This window comes from Micropterus dolomieu, linkage group LG04, assembly GCF_021292245.1.
Source record: "Micropterus dolomieu isolate WLL.071019.BEF.003 ecotype Adirondacks linkage group LG04, ASM2129224v1, whole genome shotgun sequence".
Taxonomy (NCBI): domain Eukaryota; kingdom Metazoa; phylum Chordata; class Actinopteri; order Centrarchiformes; family Centrarchidae; genus Micropterus; species Micropterus dolomieu.
Window position 1 is genome coordinate 19,443,745 of NC_060153.1, and position 17,642 is coordinate 19,461,386.

The 17,642-nt window shown below is 40.0% G+C and overlaps 1 protein-coding gene across 3 annotated transcripts in view; it reads left to right on the plus strand.

The window, feature by feature from the left end:
- Positions 1 to 17,642, plus strand: part of LOC123969545 (cytoplasmic phosphatidylinositol transfer protein 1-like) — an 87,048-nt gene that overhangs the window by 60,203 nt on the left and 9,203 nt on the right. For all 3 annotated transcript variants that reach the window (XM_046047049.1, XM_046047048.1, XM_046047050.1), the window contains 4 exons: positions 7,637 to 7,785; positions 11,150 to 11,238; positions 12,298 to 12,305; positions 13,657 to 13,728. In XM_046047049.1, the coding sequence (XP_045903005.1) occupies positions 7,637 to 7,785; positions 11,150 to 11,238; positions 12,298 to 12,305; positions 13,657 to 13,728 (318 nt within the window). The remainder of the gene's footprint in view (positions 1 to 7,636; positions 7,786 to 11,149; positions 11,239 to 12,297; positions 12,306 to 13,656; positions 13,729 to 17,642) is intronic.

The window sequence follows — 17,642 nt, forward strand, 5'->3', positions numbered from 1 at the left end:
ATGTGCACTGAGGCCTGGAAATGTAGTGATACACTGCAATGTGCCTGCTTATCATAACTCCCCCTCTCCTTTTCTACTGTTTCTTTCCTTCCTCCTGTCTTCCACTTATACTCTCTTCTCTATCTGCCGACTTTCCATTTCTTTACCTTCTTCTACTGTTTTATCCACTTATTTCTTGCTCTGTTCTTCTTTCCTTCTTGTTTCTTCATTCACACCCCCCTCAACAACAGTACTGTAGTTATACTGACCACACAATGATGCTAACTACACTTTTTCTTCTCCTCCTTTGCCCTCTTCCTCCACTTTCTTGATGATGGTGCTGTAGCATATCGACTGCACAGAAATGCTGAGGGAGTCCAGAGAGACCACATATTGATTGATACAGCTTAACGCTGCAAAGTTGTTTATTCATATTGTGTTTCTCTAAGTCCAGCAGTAATTCTGGCTGTCTGACAACCACTCTAGACCTTTTTAAGCACTTAGAAATGTGAGCAAAAGTATAGTCTTTTCTTTCTTTGTTTTGATAATGAATGGAACTAAATGTGTGTCTCTCTCACTGGTTGGGGAGAGGACTATGCTATTATACAGAGACACTTCAGGTGGGCAGAAATAAATTAGATGAAAATCAACTGGACTGAAAAGTGAATCAAGTGTGAATAATTTAAATTATATGAGACACAACTGAGTGTATTATTATTTTCCAAGAGGGAGTCCCAGACATGCTGTGTGCAAATAAGTGTTAGAAGGTTTTAGAAAACAACAGTCTCCCACTGTTTTTATGGTTTAAAAATGTTGCATCAATGATTTTTGATAATAATTATTTATTTATTTTATAGAAAACTATCAGAAGATGGTGATGCAAATTTGGGAGGTCAATCACTAAGAATTACACTATAGTCATATTTTTCTGTGGTTGCTTATTTGAAATTTGGAAAATTTCTTTATTCATCTGGGGAGCTCAGAACATTGGGCAGGAAGCACTTGCACAAACCCATTTTCTGGCATGTAGGAGGGATTTAAGAATGATATGTTGCCAGTTCACCAGTTTTCTAGGAACTTCTCTGCAGTATAAACTAAATACAGAAAGGTCCAGACCAGTATGAGTTATGTTAAGATAGTCCGCCTTTCTTCACAAATTTAGTTTGTCAATGAAAACAAATAAATAAACCTGCAAAATTTTTATTCTGTTCACTGAATCATCATCATAGCATGCAAATTTACTGAGAGGTTCGGCAATGGTTTATTAGATTTTAAGATTTTATATTTTGACATGGCAACTTTCTTTCACTGCGACAGCCGCGGCACTTTATGCAGGTCTCTGTCCAGGATCATCTTCTGTTGTAACAGCTGACAGTGTAAAATTCTATTGTACATCTTCGTAACTGTCATGTCTCCTTTTCTGCGTCTCATCCAAGTCAGGGACCGCTTTGTTCTTGAAAGAAGTTTTTTAGTATCCAACTTTATTCCTTATTTCTGTCACAGTTTAGCGCTGCTCTGATGACACAGGTGCAACTGTAATACTATTTATTGATTCTTTTAGGACTTGTAATACATCTACTGGAAATGCTAAATTTCTTACGTTTTTATCTGTTGATTTCCAATAACAGGTCTCGAATCGGCACCATGATCTGCACGGTGTGACGATTGTTTGTCTTCCATGACATTTCTGTGAAAAATGAATGGAGCAGAACAGTTAACCATATCGAGCAATTAGGAGGCGTCTATCATGCTAAATATAATGACATTTCACAAACACCATGTAGAGGCTAGGCTGTATCATCAGGTTGAAACGAGAAACTTACGACATGTTTGCGCACTCAAGAGAGTTGGTGGATCTTAACTTAGAACACTCAATGAGCAAGCCATGGAAAAAAGTAACAGAGGTTTGAGAAAGGAACAATGTTCTTTTGTTTCATGGGGCCCAGTGCCATTTGCAAATACCATCTGAGCTCAGACCCAAGCTGTCAGGTATATTTTTGTACTACTTTCTGCAAGTGCCTTTATAAGAGGAAAAAATTTAACATCTGACGAACAGGCGAACCACTGTCATATTTGTTTTGGTGTGTACTTAACTAGTGTTTAAACTACGCAAAGATCCCAGGTGAATATATTTATTTAAAGGAACTGAAATTCAGTTTGAGTTGACTCTACCTGCATCTAAAAATCTCTCACCTGGCAGGCTAACAGGCTGTCGAAACAGCAACTAGTGAGTCTCTGTGCCATCTGTTTATAAATCTGCAGTTGCATTTGTGCAGTGTAAATACACCAAGGAGAAATATGCAGCGAAACAATATTTTAAACACTGGTTACCTTCAAATAAAATGAAGCATGCATGAAGATCACTGGTTCACACATCATTATATCTTATTTTCTGTAGAGACATTCCAGCAAGATACAGTTGTGAGGTTGTAAATTCACACCCGTCAGAACACCGCAAGCTCAGTGTGTCAATTTGGGTTTCAAGACCTAGACCAGAACCCTGTAATAGGGGGTGATGATGACAACACACTCTAGTTTATTGGCATTGATTAATGAGCAACAACAAACCACAGTGCCTTGTCATCAGACAAATTGAATAAAGGCGAGGCAGGTACTGGCCTCTGTCATGTAGCTAAATGATCGATCACGCTGTGAAGAGTCCAGACAAGAGAGCCAGAGCGAAGAGTACTCCAGCGCTGCTGCGTTCTCCGAAGTGATTGCCTGTTTTGCTTTCAGCCGGGGGAAAAATAACAGGGCTATTCAACCAGTCAGTACAAGCTTTAATTTGTCGGTATGCAAACCTTCCATAATATGGAGTGGTCTGTGTGACCTGTTGATGGTCGAGCACATTTATTATTGTGTCCTCAGACATTTTAGATGATTGCACTGCCCCTCGTAAGAGGTCTAGGCAATGTGTGTGCATCCTTGATATTTTTAGAAGTTGATGACCACTACAGCTCATCAATGACAAAGTGAATGGTAAAGGACATCTCTTGTATAAAAGGACTGTAAATTAGGCTGATGTCAAACTCTATTGCCTGTGTGACCCGGTGTCTCATGCCTTTATTCTGCCTTAATATCTGTACTTCTCTCTCATTTTCTGCAACTTTGTGTTCACTCTCCTCTGCTTGGTTGTTCTCCTTTTAATCCCACCCCACCACCCCCAGCGTGTCCTCTGCCTCAGCGTCCTTCAATCCACACCGCTCACCTCCCTCACTTTGTATGTGGCCGTGAAGATGAGGAATGGAGAGTGTCTGCATTATTTACAGTAGCTCTTAACCTGGAATGCTCGCACCCATCACAGCCTGGAGCTGTTTTTAGAAACGCTGCCTTCGCTTTCGAGACTTCATTGAAAAAGGGAAAAAAACTTTTCATTAATGCCTGAGACTGAATCAACAGAAGGTGATGCAAAAAGAACATGTTAGCCAATTGGTTCTAGCTGTTACTGTACACTCTGTAAGGGATAAGAGAGGTAATGTCATAACTTCAGGTCATGTGTGCTGCATTAATAAATGAACAGACAAATGGGCAGAGGGCTTTTTTTAAACACTGAATTACATGAGCTTTTCTAATAAAGCTCTGTCATGTTTGGATTCTTACATATTTGAAAGCGTGTACATTTTCACTGCTAATCTTCTTGACGTTCCCTATAATTATTTTATTGTGACGGTCTCAAAAACCCATCGCTGGCAGACTGTGTTTTAGTGATCAGACTTGTTGTTAAATACAAACAGACCTAATTTTTATTAAATATATTTACTTGCTTCCCCCCTGAATTGGTATTAAATGAAATGCATGAAGATTGATTGTTAATTTCAGAACTTCAGCACTGGCTGCCCTGTTCAGAGCCCTCCAATGTGTGCGGGTCATTTAAGGCCTGAGCTTGCCAAAACTTGAAGTGTCCTTTAGGGTGTCCTGTGAGTGCCGAAAATGTCCTTTTGCTTGATGCCTTTCGTAATCTTGCAACATGACAGCCCTCCGCTACGCTGCACTTACTGAACTTTTTAGTGGCTGGTTAGTTCTGCTCCCCTGCTGCTCATGAAAATAATCAGCGCAAGTGGCTGTAAAAGCATCTATAATTAATAGTTTCATATTAGCAATGGATGACATGACTATTTGTGTATGTAAGGGGTTGTAATGATGAATGAACCCAGAGAGAGTTATCCCCCGACTCTGCTGTTCCCTGTCTCATAACATTGTTCAGCTCATTGTGTGGTTTGTATACTGTTTTCAAGGAAAAGGCGCCTCTGCTGTTTGGTGCCCAAGATAAACTGCATGAACCAAGTGGAACATTTTGCACCTTCACGACATGTCACACAGTGGAAAGAAATGGCAAAAAAGAAAAGCTAAGCATTTATCTAAAACACATTCCTTGGCGTGGCAGGGGTCAGCCCAACGCTACGTGTCTTAACAACTGTTCGTCTCTGGTGTTAACCCACAGCTGTGTGCGCTCTGTAGTTGGGGAATATTGTGCTCAGACAACCGTCTTTAAGCCTGGTATTCTCTCTGTGTTTGTGTGCGTCTGTGTTGTTTTTTTGTTTATTTTTCTGCTTAAGTGTGTGTCCTTTTTCTTAACACGTGTATTGTTGTCTAGAGAGATACAGAGGAAATGAGTCATCGTGTCGCTGCCCTTTCAAAGTTTCACAGTTAAAGTAGTCTACAGCCCCACAGAGGAAACAGAGCCAAGACGCTGCAGCTGTCTTTGTGACCTTTTAATGCATAGATTGTGTACATAATGCGGTAGAAGTTAGGGCATGTATAGCTGAGAAATGTGTGTGTCAGAATTTTATTTTATTTTTTTTATCAAGTTGGAGGTGGTATTTTATGTAACATTCATTGACTGTTTATTTAAGTATCCAGGAGCATTTTACTGATGAGTTACAATGCTGTGAGAGAGATAAATGTGCATAATTTACTGTGTTTACACACTGTAGGCTTGCAATTTTAAGTGTTTGAATACATGCATGGGTTTGTCACATCTGGGTGAAATAATTCCTGGTGTTTATCCAAAATGGACTACTGGGTGGCTGTGGTTCACTGTATCAAGACAGTCCAGGGAAAGTATTTTGAAATACTATAAGACCAAGGTTTGAATGTAAACGCATGCCCACGATTAACGGATATTTTTAGATTCCAACAAAACTGCAAGCTGTGGAATCTGCCTTTTATTAAGTGGCGATGCCTTAAACCACCAGGAAAAGAAATGCAGAAAGGATGATTTTCATTTCCTGCACCATACTTGAATTAATCAGAATGAATGCAAAGCTATTCTAATTCATCACCCTCATTCTACAGCATGTTAAAGCCTCTTTCCTCTGGTGGGAGTGTCTGTTTTTCAGATGATTACACTCTTGTCACTGGGGCAGAATTGCCCACTGAAAGCTCTGTTGAGCATACCAATGACGATTGCCTCACCTCAACATAACATTAAGACTTGTATGGTAAATATTCAGGAAAGATGACTGGACATGTTGTTTCTGTCCGCACACTCATGCAGCCACTAAATATGTTGATTTTTTTCAGCATTGCTTAGTTACTGTAGCTGGACATAGTGTCATTTTTATTATTCAGCTAAATTAAACTGTAAGTAAGCTTTTTTTGAGTTTGTCTATTTTGAATTTCATGAAGGATTAAACATTGTCATGCATGCGAGTGTTAAAATTGGCTTTCTGGAAGCAGCAGATGCACTAACTATGCAAATCCCCCATGACAGTATCTGTAATAGCTGCTTGGTTTTGCATCCTTCCACAAGGCCTGGTCTAATGATCTGCGGGGCTTATTAATTGTTGTTTCATTTATTTTAGCATATACTTGTAAAATATGTGTGTCCAAATGTACGGTTTGCAACAGCAGCAAGGTGCTGACACCATTTTGAGCTATTTTCAGTGAGCACCTTACATTTTCCCCTGACAGCATTTCACAGCTCAGCCAACAGCCGTGGCAGGTAAAGGTCAGGGAAAGAGGACGTGTGGAATCTATTGATTTTAGCTCTTCTTCACTACCAGTACCCTACTCTCACATGAGTTTTCTTAAACTATAATAACTGCACGGGGGGAAAAGACAGCGTATGGTGACTGAGCAGTAAACCGAGTGCAGCTTCACTTGTTCACAGGCTGTAACAGATAAAGGGATTGTAAGCATCAATGGCCATCATCAAACCATCTTTCCCTTGCTGTTAACACCTAATTTTTCTCATGTTCTTACTCTCTTACTTATTATATGTTGTCAGAAATTTCCAGTTGTGTCCCTTTTCTCTGTCTTTGATTTAATTTTGGCCCCTCTTTCTCATTAAAACTGCTCAAGTTTCCCTCCTTTGATGCTCCTCAATCTTACTCTTAGGCAGCTCCTTTTCTCCTCCTTTGAAATCATTCATTCATTTCCATATCTTTCCCTATCCTTTCTGGGTCTTTTGTCACCAACAGAAGCTTTGGATTTAGAATATGAAGATTAAAGATCAAACTGAGACAGAAGTGCTACCTTCAACTCAGTCAATCCACCGTTTATTGCTTGAATAAAGAGAACACGCTGCAGGGCATCTGAAACTAAAAGCTGTTTCTGCATGGCCAGAGTATTTAATTAACTGAACACTGTGCAATGTGTACAAATTCCACCGAGTCGTGTTCATTAAAACAGAAGTAGCTTAGCCAGAAACCAACTGTGAGTCTGGCCTTTTATTGAAGAAGCATTATTGCTGCAGAAGATGACATGACTTTGCTTTGTGTTCTGACCTTTTCCTCAACTAAGTCTGGAAAATAAGGCAATAAATAACGAATGAGTGTTGACTCAGAGCCAAGCAGACAGGTCAAACTCACCCAAACATCTGTTTTTTACCCCTGTCTAGGAGTAGTTTCCCACTTTCTGTAGGCCTCAGGGCAGGAATAAAAAAAGAAGCACAATTGAACTAATTTCAAGTTGGGTCTGAACCCTGAATTTACAATTAAAGACTCTCTGACAGCATTTATATTCTCAAATAGGGAAGGTATCTCATGGATTATTAAGGAACCTGAGGCATTTTTTAGAATTTATTGTTCTTAGTTATTAATTTGGAATCCGAAATATACTTATATTCTGCTTTTACAGGGGGTAAAAAAAACCACACACGTTGAAAAAGACTTGATTAAGATGCGAATACCATCACACTTCCCATTACATTAGCTTTGGATTTGATTCCATGGTGAGTTGGTGTTTGAAGGTCGTAACCGGTAGCAAGACTTACACACTCTGTGACTGCGAGTCTTTTATAATTACCAGTGTATTGTTATTCCTGTCCTGTCCTCTTGATCTCACTTGTGAAAAATACAAGATGAAAGATATTTGTAAAATATTTTTCACAGGCTGTGCTGGAGCTTTTGACCACATCACATGATCTTCACCAGCAGATGGTGATCATCTGGACAAGTACTCTATGTGCTCTGAAAAAACATATTGGAAATTTGAACATCTACTATTCCATCATGTGATTATGTGACATGATCTAAAGCTCCAGGAAAGCTGCTAAATGAGTTTGTTTTCTCAACTTGACACTTGACTTGATCTATGAGCATTTTTGCTGTCAACAACTCTGTTAATCTTTTAACTGCAGTAAGTACCAAGCCTGTTACACTAGGTACTTTAATGCGTTTCTGACGCAACCTGTCCGTGCGCTTTATTTTTCCAGTACCGGATTGGGCAGCTGTACATGATCAGTAAACACAGCCACGAGCAGAGCGATCGAGGGGAAGGGGTGGAGGTCGTCCAGAATGAACCATATGAAGACCCGGCGCACGGCCAAGGGCAGTTCACAGAGAAACGAGTCTACCTCAACAGGTGAGTGGAACATGTTTTTTCTTGTTTTAGTGTCGGACCTGTGATCATTTAGTGTGTGTGAAGTACTCTTTTGCTCAACTGGCAGTTCATTTAACACATTTTTGGTTAAGCCTGTAGCCAGTTCATTAAAGCTTCTATATTTGATGTCTTTCTTGGGCAGTATCCTAAGCAACAAGCTTAGGAACAGTTGGTACTTTAGATGATTTTTATTGAAGATGATGAGATTTTTTTGAGAAATGAGAATCTTTTTTTTATATCTGTTTGGCTCATGGTCTTAAAGGCTCTGCTGCCACCTGGGACTAGATCTCCTGTTTCTGAGCTCCCATATTCATAGAATAGCTTAGCTCAAACTTGATCCTTAGCCATGAGTTTTCCTGAAGTACAAAGTAAAGTGTATATCTGCATATCAGCTGACTAAGGTTACATTCAACCATTTGACATGGCTGTAAAGGTTTACACACACACACACACACACACACACACACACACACACGCGCGCGCTGGCAACTGCATGTTGTAATTTGCAGATTTCTCTGACTTACTTAGCCATCACAGTTATATATCACCCCATACTGATGCATGTCACTGCATCCCGTCAGCCTCTTTGTGGACTGATGTGTGTGATGTGCGCATGCAGAATCATTTACGACCTTTCCATGCACAAACACTTTTGTTAGACCCACATGAATCAAAGAGAGATGACTGAGAATAGGATGCAAAATATGTGAAGAAAGGAAAGAAGAACAGAAAATGACAGTGGGAGAGAAAAAAGACAAAATAAGAGCAAGAGAGGGAGGATAGGGAGGGGGGACAGAGATGCTGTAGGCCATTTGTTTGAGCACAAATACTTGTGTCAGCATTCGCTATGCTGGGGAACTAATTATGTTGAGTCAGCATAGCTCTGCTCTTCAGAGGAGAGGAAGAAGGCAGAGGGAACAAACAGAGATAAGTTGGGCTTCCATTCAGGTATTTTCATACAACTTGCAACACTATATTAACAAGTTCCACAATTTCACAAACAAATATTCTTACAGTTGCTCAAGGCTTTTTTTGGAAAGAAATAACGGTTTGAAAAGCAAAGGAATGGAAGTTTTTGTGTGGACTGTGAACTTATTCAAAATTAGCTTTAGATGTTTTAATCCATGACAACCTCTATGTTTAAGTCTCAATTGTGTTTTAAGTCAGTTCATTTTTTTCACAATGAATTCTTTGAAGAAAAAAAGAGATTTCAACGTCTTACAACTTTTACGTACAGAGGGAAAGAAAGCAAGAGAGGAGGAAAGGAAGACAGAACAGAAACATAAAATAAAGAATCCAAACTCTCAGCTTGCAAGACTATTTACATCTGCAGCTAGAGGGAAAAAGACAAAATGCAGAGCTTTCCACGGTAGCTGACATTTTGATAGACAAAATGAACAATAGATGATGCATAAATAGCATTCACTTTGAAAAGGTGTGCGAGAGCTGCTGTTTTCCATTAACGTTTCAGTTCTGTCAAAGTGAAAGGGTGATTTTTATTTTTTTTTTACTTACCTGACAGAATGCCAAATAGAAGACTTTAATGCTTTAATACAGCCCCATACTATGCGTGTGAGTGTGCGTATGTGCTATACATCCGAAGAATCCAAAAGAACAGAAAAAATTGTAATTTCTGGGTTAATGAAATACAGCAAATTAATATCTTTGACATTACATCAATAATGTAAGTTAGATAATATTACATCAATGATTTTACCATAACTAACCACTATTCTGCCCCATTCAACTGGCCATCCATCTGGTTCTGCAACAACTAAACATTTAGCTCTGATTCACCAGCAGGGAAGTCAATCTGGACTCATTCTGTCACTCTTCAACCACCCCATTAGGACCTCACAATCTCCCTCTCACTGTTTGGCCCGATCCCATCCGACCTTAACATTGATTCCATACTTGTTCTGTCAATAACCTTCATTAAGAGCGGAGAAGGGATGCTTGATTTTATGAGTGAATAAAATGTTGCCTTTCCTTGGCTGTTTTTTTTTTTCTTTTCTAAATACAAACACTAGCTTTGGCGTGAAAACTCCAAGCAGCCGCCCACCACGCTCGCACACTTGGCAACATGGGCCCCGTCGCAGCAGCTATTGGCAATGAAAGAAGAAGGACGGAATGGGAGAAATCAACAGATGGGGGTGTAGGAGGAGTGTCAGCCTCTTTTGTTGGGAGGGAGATCGAGGGTGAACGAGCCTGCCAACATTCACACAATGTGATCGTCGAAGGCTGTTTTTATTCACAGCCGTCACGATGCAGTGGGCGCCATTTTCCTTAAGAAATTGTTTTCCATGTCAATCAAAGGAAGTGGAGATGAAGGCAGGCTCCACGAAAGCCTGTGCACTTGTGCGTTTGACAGGCCTCGTAAAGAAGTTCTCAGTGCGGCCTCAATTATAGTCTTAGCGGAGTTCAGGGTTCAAGATCAGAAAATGTCAAGCATGCACACTCACACACAAAGTCCCCTGGGTCACATATTGGCAGTGTATTGTATCTCCCTCAGCAGTGAACACATGGTAGTTAATACAGAGAGGTTCAGGGTGCCAGAAGGAGCTCAGAGAGAGCTCAGAGAATTCTCCAGTCTAACTAAAGGAATAGTTCGACATTTTGGGAAATACGCGTTTTTTTGTGCTAAGCATAAATAACTTGTGGTATTGATCTTACCATCTGATTCTTGGAAAGAGAGCGACTTATATGCAATGAAAGTTCTCAGAGATCTTTTTTGCACAATAAAATTATCCTATCATATGCTGTTACTACTAAACTGATAGTACAAACAACACGGCTAATGTGTGGAGAAAGTGAAAGATTAGCACTTGCACCTCCCTTGTTAGTGCCACTAGGATACCCTTGAGCAACGCCCTTAACCCTGACCTTCTCCAGTATGGCTGCTCAGTGACCAGGCTGTGGCCTGTACTGAGCAGTTTCCAGGCGTGACTGTGTGTAACTTTGAACAGGGTGTTCTGAAAAGAGAGCATTTTCAGGTAGAATTTCCTGGATGAATTATATCTAATACTGAGACATCTAATTGTCAGGTTTGCGTCCTGTTGGTTTTTGGTCTATAGTTCCAAGAACGTTCAAAAAGCCCTTAAAATTCACAAATTGAAAATGTGTGTTTGGTCTCCTGCATAGTCTCCCCCTGAATTAAAGCTTCTGGAAGCGTTCTTTTCACACCATCCCTCAGTTTCAGTGTTCTATGCTTTTCCTTTCACAAGTGGAACAAGTTTTTGATGATTGCTGCGAAAATGGAAGCAATTTCACCGTCATTCCTGCTTTGCTGCTACATGCTCCAAGTCTCTCCTCAAATATCTCTGTCTGTCTCAATGTCTCTCTGCAGTAAATTACCCAGCTGGGCTCGAGCAGTGGTTCCAAAAATCTTCTACGTGACAGAGAAAGCATGGAACTACTACCCTTACACCATAACAGGTGAGCAAATGGGTTTGCTGGACCGTCCAGCTAATTTTTTTCTTAATTTCCAATATTGCACATAGGCCTACATGCTCACCACTTGCAATAAATGAAATTCTTAATTTTTTACTTTAACTTTTTTGTCAAGGGAGTCTGGTGTCTTTGACAAGAGTGATGAAACGACTGTTTCTGGTTAAACAAAAAGCATCTTACATTAAAAAATGGTCTATCTCTGTAGGGATCCTTTCCACAATGTTGTCAGACACTTAACAATCTGAGCCTGTCAGTGGCAAAGAAAAGCACTTTAGTGGACATACTTTGACGGGGCGCAATTGCTGTTGCCAACTGCAGTGCACTTGTTCAATACTGAACCAGTTTAAAAAAAAAAAGTTGTCCCAGTTAGTTACATAGACACAAAACCATAGGAAAGTAAGGTTGAAAAATACCCATCGCTGACTTGCAACATTTAAAGATAACTCTGTTCAAATGGGATGATGACACACTGAACTCACTGCCACTTACACCATTGCAGCTTTCTGTCACTGCGTCAGTCTGCCAGGAAGACATGGTGAGAGAAAGAGTGTACATGTTATTGACATATAAACACGTTGAAGCTGACATGTTGACAGTTTTGCCATGAAGCAAATGCGTTTTATCCATGCTGACTTAACAATGAGCGCAGCAGTGGAATAAGCTTTGCTTCGTAAATCACAGACATTACAAGCAACCAGCAGACAGGAGTGCAGCGATTAGAGCCGCAGTGCCCAGAACAGATTTCTGTGATGCTTTAATGATCCTGATCTAAGGGAGAAGTGTTACAAGCAGGAGAGTATAGATAAAAGGGAATTTCTTTTTGATGAGTGTAAATTGCAAAAAGTAGTGGAGAAAGTCACTGAGGAGGGGATGATGTGAGGTATCAGATATGTGACACTCTGCCTCGCACCTTTTTTCTACATTGTGGCTTTCTCACTTCCTTTCATGCTGTTGAAAATTTTAACAGGGTATATGAGTAACTGTATTTCTCTTGTGTTCTGTCTCTGCTCTGACCTGATGTCTGTGTCACCCCATGGTCTGTAGAATACACCGTAAGTATACTTTTTGCTTCTTTTTAAAAAAGATTTATATTTATTTTTTTAAGACAATACATTTCATGTACAATAGTGCAGAGTTGGGTGATAATTCTCTGTAGGCTTGTATTAGGCTTGTACTATTACACATAACAATTGCTAATATAAAACATTTATGTGCAGCTTTAAGAACCAAAATTGTCATCAGAGTTAGCTTGTTGACCGGATTAAACTGAGCTATGATATTACCAAAAGATAAGCAGCTATATTTTTCAGCACAGAAGTCTGCTTGATAGTACAGCACAGTGTATATACACCATGTTTGTGTTCATGTGAGAGAGCGAGAGCTGTCATTGTTAAAGCCTGAAGCATGAACAAGTGTTTCAACATAAGGGATTAGTTTGAAGGATTTGACAGCTCGTAACATGTCAAATGATGCAAACATGCTAACATTTACATATTTAAAACATTTGTGGTTCACTTTTTTTAGAAGCTAGACTATAATGTCTCTTTACTGAAGTAAATTATGCAGTCTGCTGTTGTTTGAAGTGTAGCCCCAGTATCTTGCTGTCAAAGAAATCTTTCACAAAGGGATTAGCTTTGTTAGTTGCAACAGCTGCATCTTCCATGTCTGCAGTGATTTGCAAAACTTAGTTTACCCCTCTAACACACACAAGCACCTACACATACCAGTGGGCATGTCTTTGCTAACGAGCGGAACTACCTATGTGGCCTGTGATTAACCCTTGAAAACACACGAAGCAATGGCAAAATAAGGTGGCACAATTTTATGACACTCATGCACACGATTAGGTGTAACTATAGTGCTTCTTTTGTCTTTTGTGCAGAGTGAGAAATTTCGACAGCATGAGTCACGCTGCTTTAGGATGTGGGGAAAAGAAGGGAAAGACAACAACGATGATAGAATGCTTGATATTGTCTCCATTTATGTGTGGTGGCGTTTTGTGTTTATGTATGAGTCAGTGTAAATACATCCAGGCCAAGATTACTTTTTTAGGCAAAAGACTCACAAAAGAAATAAGAATTGTCTTGGACTTTGTCAGTTTTGACAGGGAGATAGAAATTAAAAACTATCACACAGTAAAAGTACTTTAAAAGTCTACTTTTACATGCCACCATTGAGCGATACAGCAGAGCTTATTACTAAGTGGCTCCTTTTTGACAGCTACTTGCCATAAACTATAGTTAAGACATACGTAGGACCAAACCAAATAACCCTATCTGCATTATCATTATCAGAAGTAGAATAAGTGTTTACCACTTCTACTGTGTATTTACTCTTTTAATGCTTTAAACTTAAGTAAAACAACCACTATCTTATTCTTTTTCATGCTTTCTTTATCCACAGTGCTCATTCCTCCCCAAGTTTTCTATCCACATAGAGACAAAATACGAGGACAACAAAGGATGCAATGACAATGTGAGTATACTGTGTGTACATACAATGTGTATCGCATGTCTGTCCATCCAGGAGGAAGGATGGATCCCTGCTATGCTCCTCTTCCTGAGGCTTTATCCGATAGATGGTGTCACACGCTGTACAAGTTGAAGCCCTCTGAGCCAGATTAGTGATTTAGGGCTATGCAAATGACTTGACCTGACTTGACTAACCTGAACCAATACTGGATTTTGGTGGATGATTTAATAAATAACAATATACAAGCTAATATCATTTTTTTATACAAAGACATAACATATGCAATTATTTATGGTAACAGTCCCTTAGATTTTTAAAGAACTGTGACCATGATACATGCCGAGTGGGACATTTTAAAGTTGAAAAATGGAATTACACATATTTTTGCCATTTCATTTCCGTACTTTCTTGTCAGTTCACATATACACAGATACTGATATTTCTGCAATAAGCTAATATCAGCCTCACAGGCCCAGTCATTTAATCAGTCAGTCCCCAACTCCCATACAAATCTTTCAGCTTAATATAAATCTGTTGCCTGTCTTCCATCCTTCTTATGTAGAAATCTGTACAGCAGATTAAGCCAATTTAAAACTATCTCATAGCAGACATATGGTTGAAAACGAGACCTCTGCGTAGGCTACGTGAGTAAAACCATCCGGGCAGATTTGTCATCTCACAGACCCTACTGTGCAATCCTGTCGTCTCGCAATGCCAAGTATACTATGCGCTTTGAAAGTCTGCCAACAACTGCTCCACTTGTTGGACAGCTAATTTAATTTGGGCTGTTGGCCTCCTCACTTTCTTTCTCTCTATATTTTCCTCCACTCTCCAGTTTATAGGGGCATTAGTCATCAAATTAAATTCTACCATTGCCTGGAAAGTGAGGAAGAAGAATAGGGTAGTGTGCAACAGACAAATTGCCTGAAATATATCATGGTGGGCTGCCAGCAGGTTAATTTTGCTGCGTCTTCATATTTTGCTTCAAAATTGTCAGTGATTGAGCGATTGCGTAAGGGAGGTAGTCTTGTTGATGTGTCTCAGAGAAGTTTATACATGTGCTCATAAAGCAAAGAGGGAGACATAAATGGACGGACTGTCAGTGTGCATTAAACATGTAGTGATGCTTTAGATTGATGTGTGTCAGGTTTGACAAGGTGACAGATCAGAGACTTTTTTGTTAAATCTAACAGAAATCGCCTGGAGCAAATGTACTTCATAGGTAAACACACACATTCAAGTCCATGATTCAGTGATACAGCTGCACTTTGTCATCTTCAGGGCAAACAAACAAGAAGCTCTGCATGTTTTATGACATTGTATAACCCGTTCATGAGCATATGAAGTGTATTTGCTGTAAGAATGCTGTGAAATAATATGAATGCAGCTGTGTGCTGCTTTGTTTTGAACATTTTGTATAACAACATTCTCTCTGGACAAGTGTTTCCCTTGTGCGGATTCTGATGGCATAACATACATCTGTCTGCTCGGGGTGTCTTAACGCTGTGTGTGAGCCAATAAGAAAGAACAGCTAGAAAAAGAAGGACTTACTGAGTGGAAAGGATTCAGGAAAGGAAGGAAGGAAGGAAGGAATGGCACAAGTGAGGGCGGAAAATTGTGGATGTGTGTACAGGAAATGAGTGGGTGTGTGAGTGGACATCATGCACCGTTTGAATGGAGGCTGCTGTAACAGTACATGACATGCAGTATTCCACATCCAATGTCAGACAACACACACACACATGTGCTCACACACACACACTCTCACATTAAGCATTAGCATGTGTCCTGAGGCACAAGTTGCTCTTGTAAGCTCTCCAAGGACCCCTGAACTACCCAGCAGGCAGAATGAGAAAACACATCTGTTTTAATCTTTCCCTCTCCTTTTTTTTGCCATATTCTACTTTGTCAACCATACTTTGGACACGTGTAATAAGACATAGCCGGTCAGTTTTAGATGCACGGTATTGATTAGTGAACTGATGCATTGCACGGTGGCCTAGTGGATAGAACTGGGGCCTCACAGCAAGAAGGTCCCGGGTTCGGACACTGTCCTGGCATTTTGTGTGGAGTTTGCATGTTCTCCCCATGTCTGCGTGGGTTTTCTCCGGGTTCTCCGGTTTCCCCCGTCATCAAAAACATGTTCGGTAGGTAGGTTCTCCAGTCAGTGCAGTTTGACCTGGCATGACATTTCAATCTGGAGTTGGTCCCCGGGCGCTATACAGTGGCTGCCCATTGCTCCCTTCAGGGATAGGTTAAATGCAGAGGATGAATTTCGCTACATGTATGTATAGGTGACAGATAAAATAAGTTTACGTTGTATGTTGCATCTATATGTACATTATATCTTCAGCTTTCAGACTCCTGAAAAGTCATGCATATTCAAAGACACGCCCACTTTAGACACAGTTATGAACTGTTATTACAAAAGGTGGTCATATCCAAGCCCTACATCTACACGGGCGACTTATCTGTGGAACCAGTGAATTTAAAAGTACACAGGGATCCACTATGACCATCTTTGGAATTGCCTGCAAAGAAAACATTATCTTGGATTTTCCACAAGGCCGTTTTAGAACATGACCTCCAAAAGAGCCATTTGTTGAAATTATTCTCTTTTTCGTGCCACAAATGAGATTGGTCTGCAGTCCAATCCAATGTATTGTTTAGTCAGTGATTACTATCAGCCTCCAGAGGCCCTAGCTGCAGAGCATTTTAGGGCAAGTAATAAACTTTATTTATATTGCACACTTCATACAAGAAATGCTCAGACAAATGTAATACTTTGTAATGAAATTACCATACTGTCTCTTCATGTTGACGCTGTGTAGACTTTGTAGTGTATTCACACTGGAAAACTGACAAAATGAAATGCTGGCATATACACCGGGAAAGTGCATAATATTAGCATATTGCATTAAATTGGATGCAGCTCAGGGTTTATAGACTTTGGGATTGCTCAAACTGATACTTAAGCAGTGATGCTATGAGATTTTTCATATTGGGAACAGTGGGAACCGAGCTATAGTTAGTGTAAAGGTAAATGTAGGAGTGTCTTTTTCGAGGTCTTGTCAATCTGGCATTTTCAAATTTGCTCTTAATGTCCTTAAGAGGTGCTACATGTACCGGTCAAAACAAGGGGACATGTTGCTGATTAGCACTGGGGAACGCTGTTATCATTCAGTCATATTGTCTTTCTTCTCTTCTCTTCTTTTTTTCCTTCTCTTTTTTCTCCTTATCTCTTATTTTTCACCATCTCACTCTGCCAACCACTTTCTTTATGTTTCTCTCTCATCTCCCTCTGTCTTGATACAGTATGGCATCACATTCGTGTGCCTACATAACCATTGGAAAAAACAATTTTGCTTAGTTTGAAAATGCTTCAATAAACAGACTACCAAGGAGTCTTTGCCAGTCTCTGCATACAGTGGGGGAAATAAGTATTTGACCCCTTGCTGATTTTGCAGGTTTGCCCACTTACAAAGAATGCAACAATCTATAATTTTAATCATATGTACATTCTAACAGTGAAAGACAGAATCCCAAAGAAAATTCCAGAAAATCACATCATATGAATTTATAAAAATTGATAACCATCTGATGAGGAAAAACAAGTATTTGACCCCCTGGACAAACAGCATGTTAATATTTTGTAGAAAAGCCATTATTGGCCAGCACAGATGTCAAACGGTTTTTATAGTTGGTGACAAGGTTTGTGCACATTTCGGCAGGGATGTTGGCCCACTCCTCCCTGCAGACAGCCTCCAAATCATTCAGGTTCCGAGGTTGTCGCCTGGCAACTCGAATTTTAAGCTCCCTCCAAAGATTTTCAATTGGATTCAGGTCTGGAGACTGGCTAGGCCACTCCAGAACCTTGATGTGCTTCTTCTTCAGCCACTCTTTTGTTGCTTTGGCGG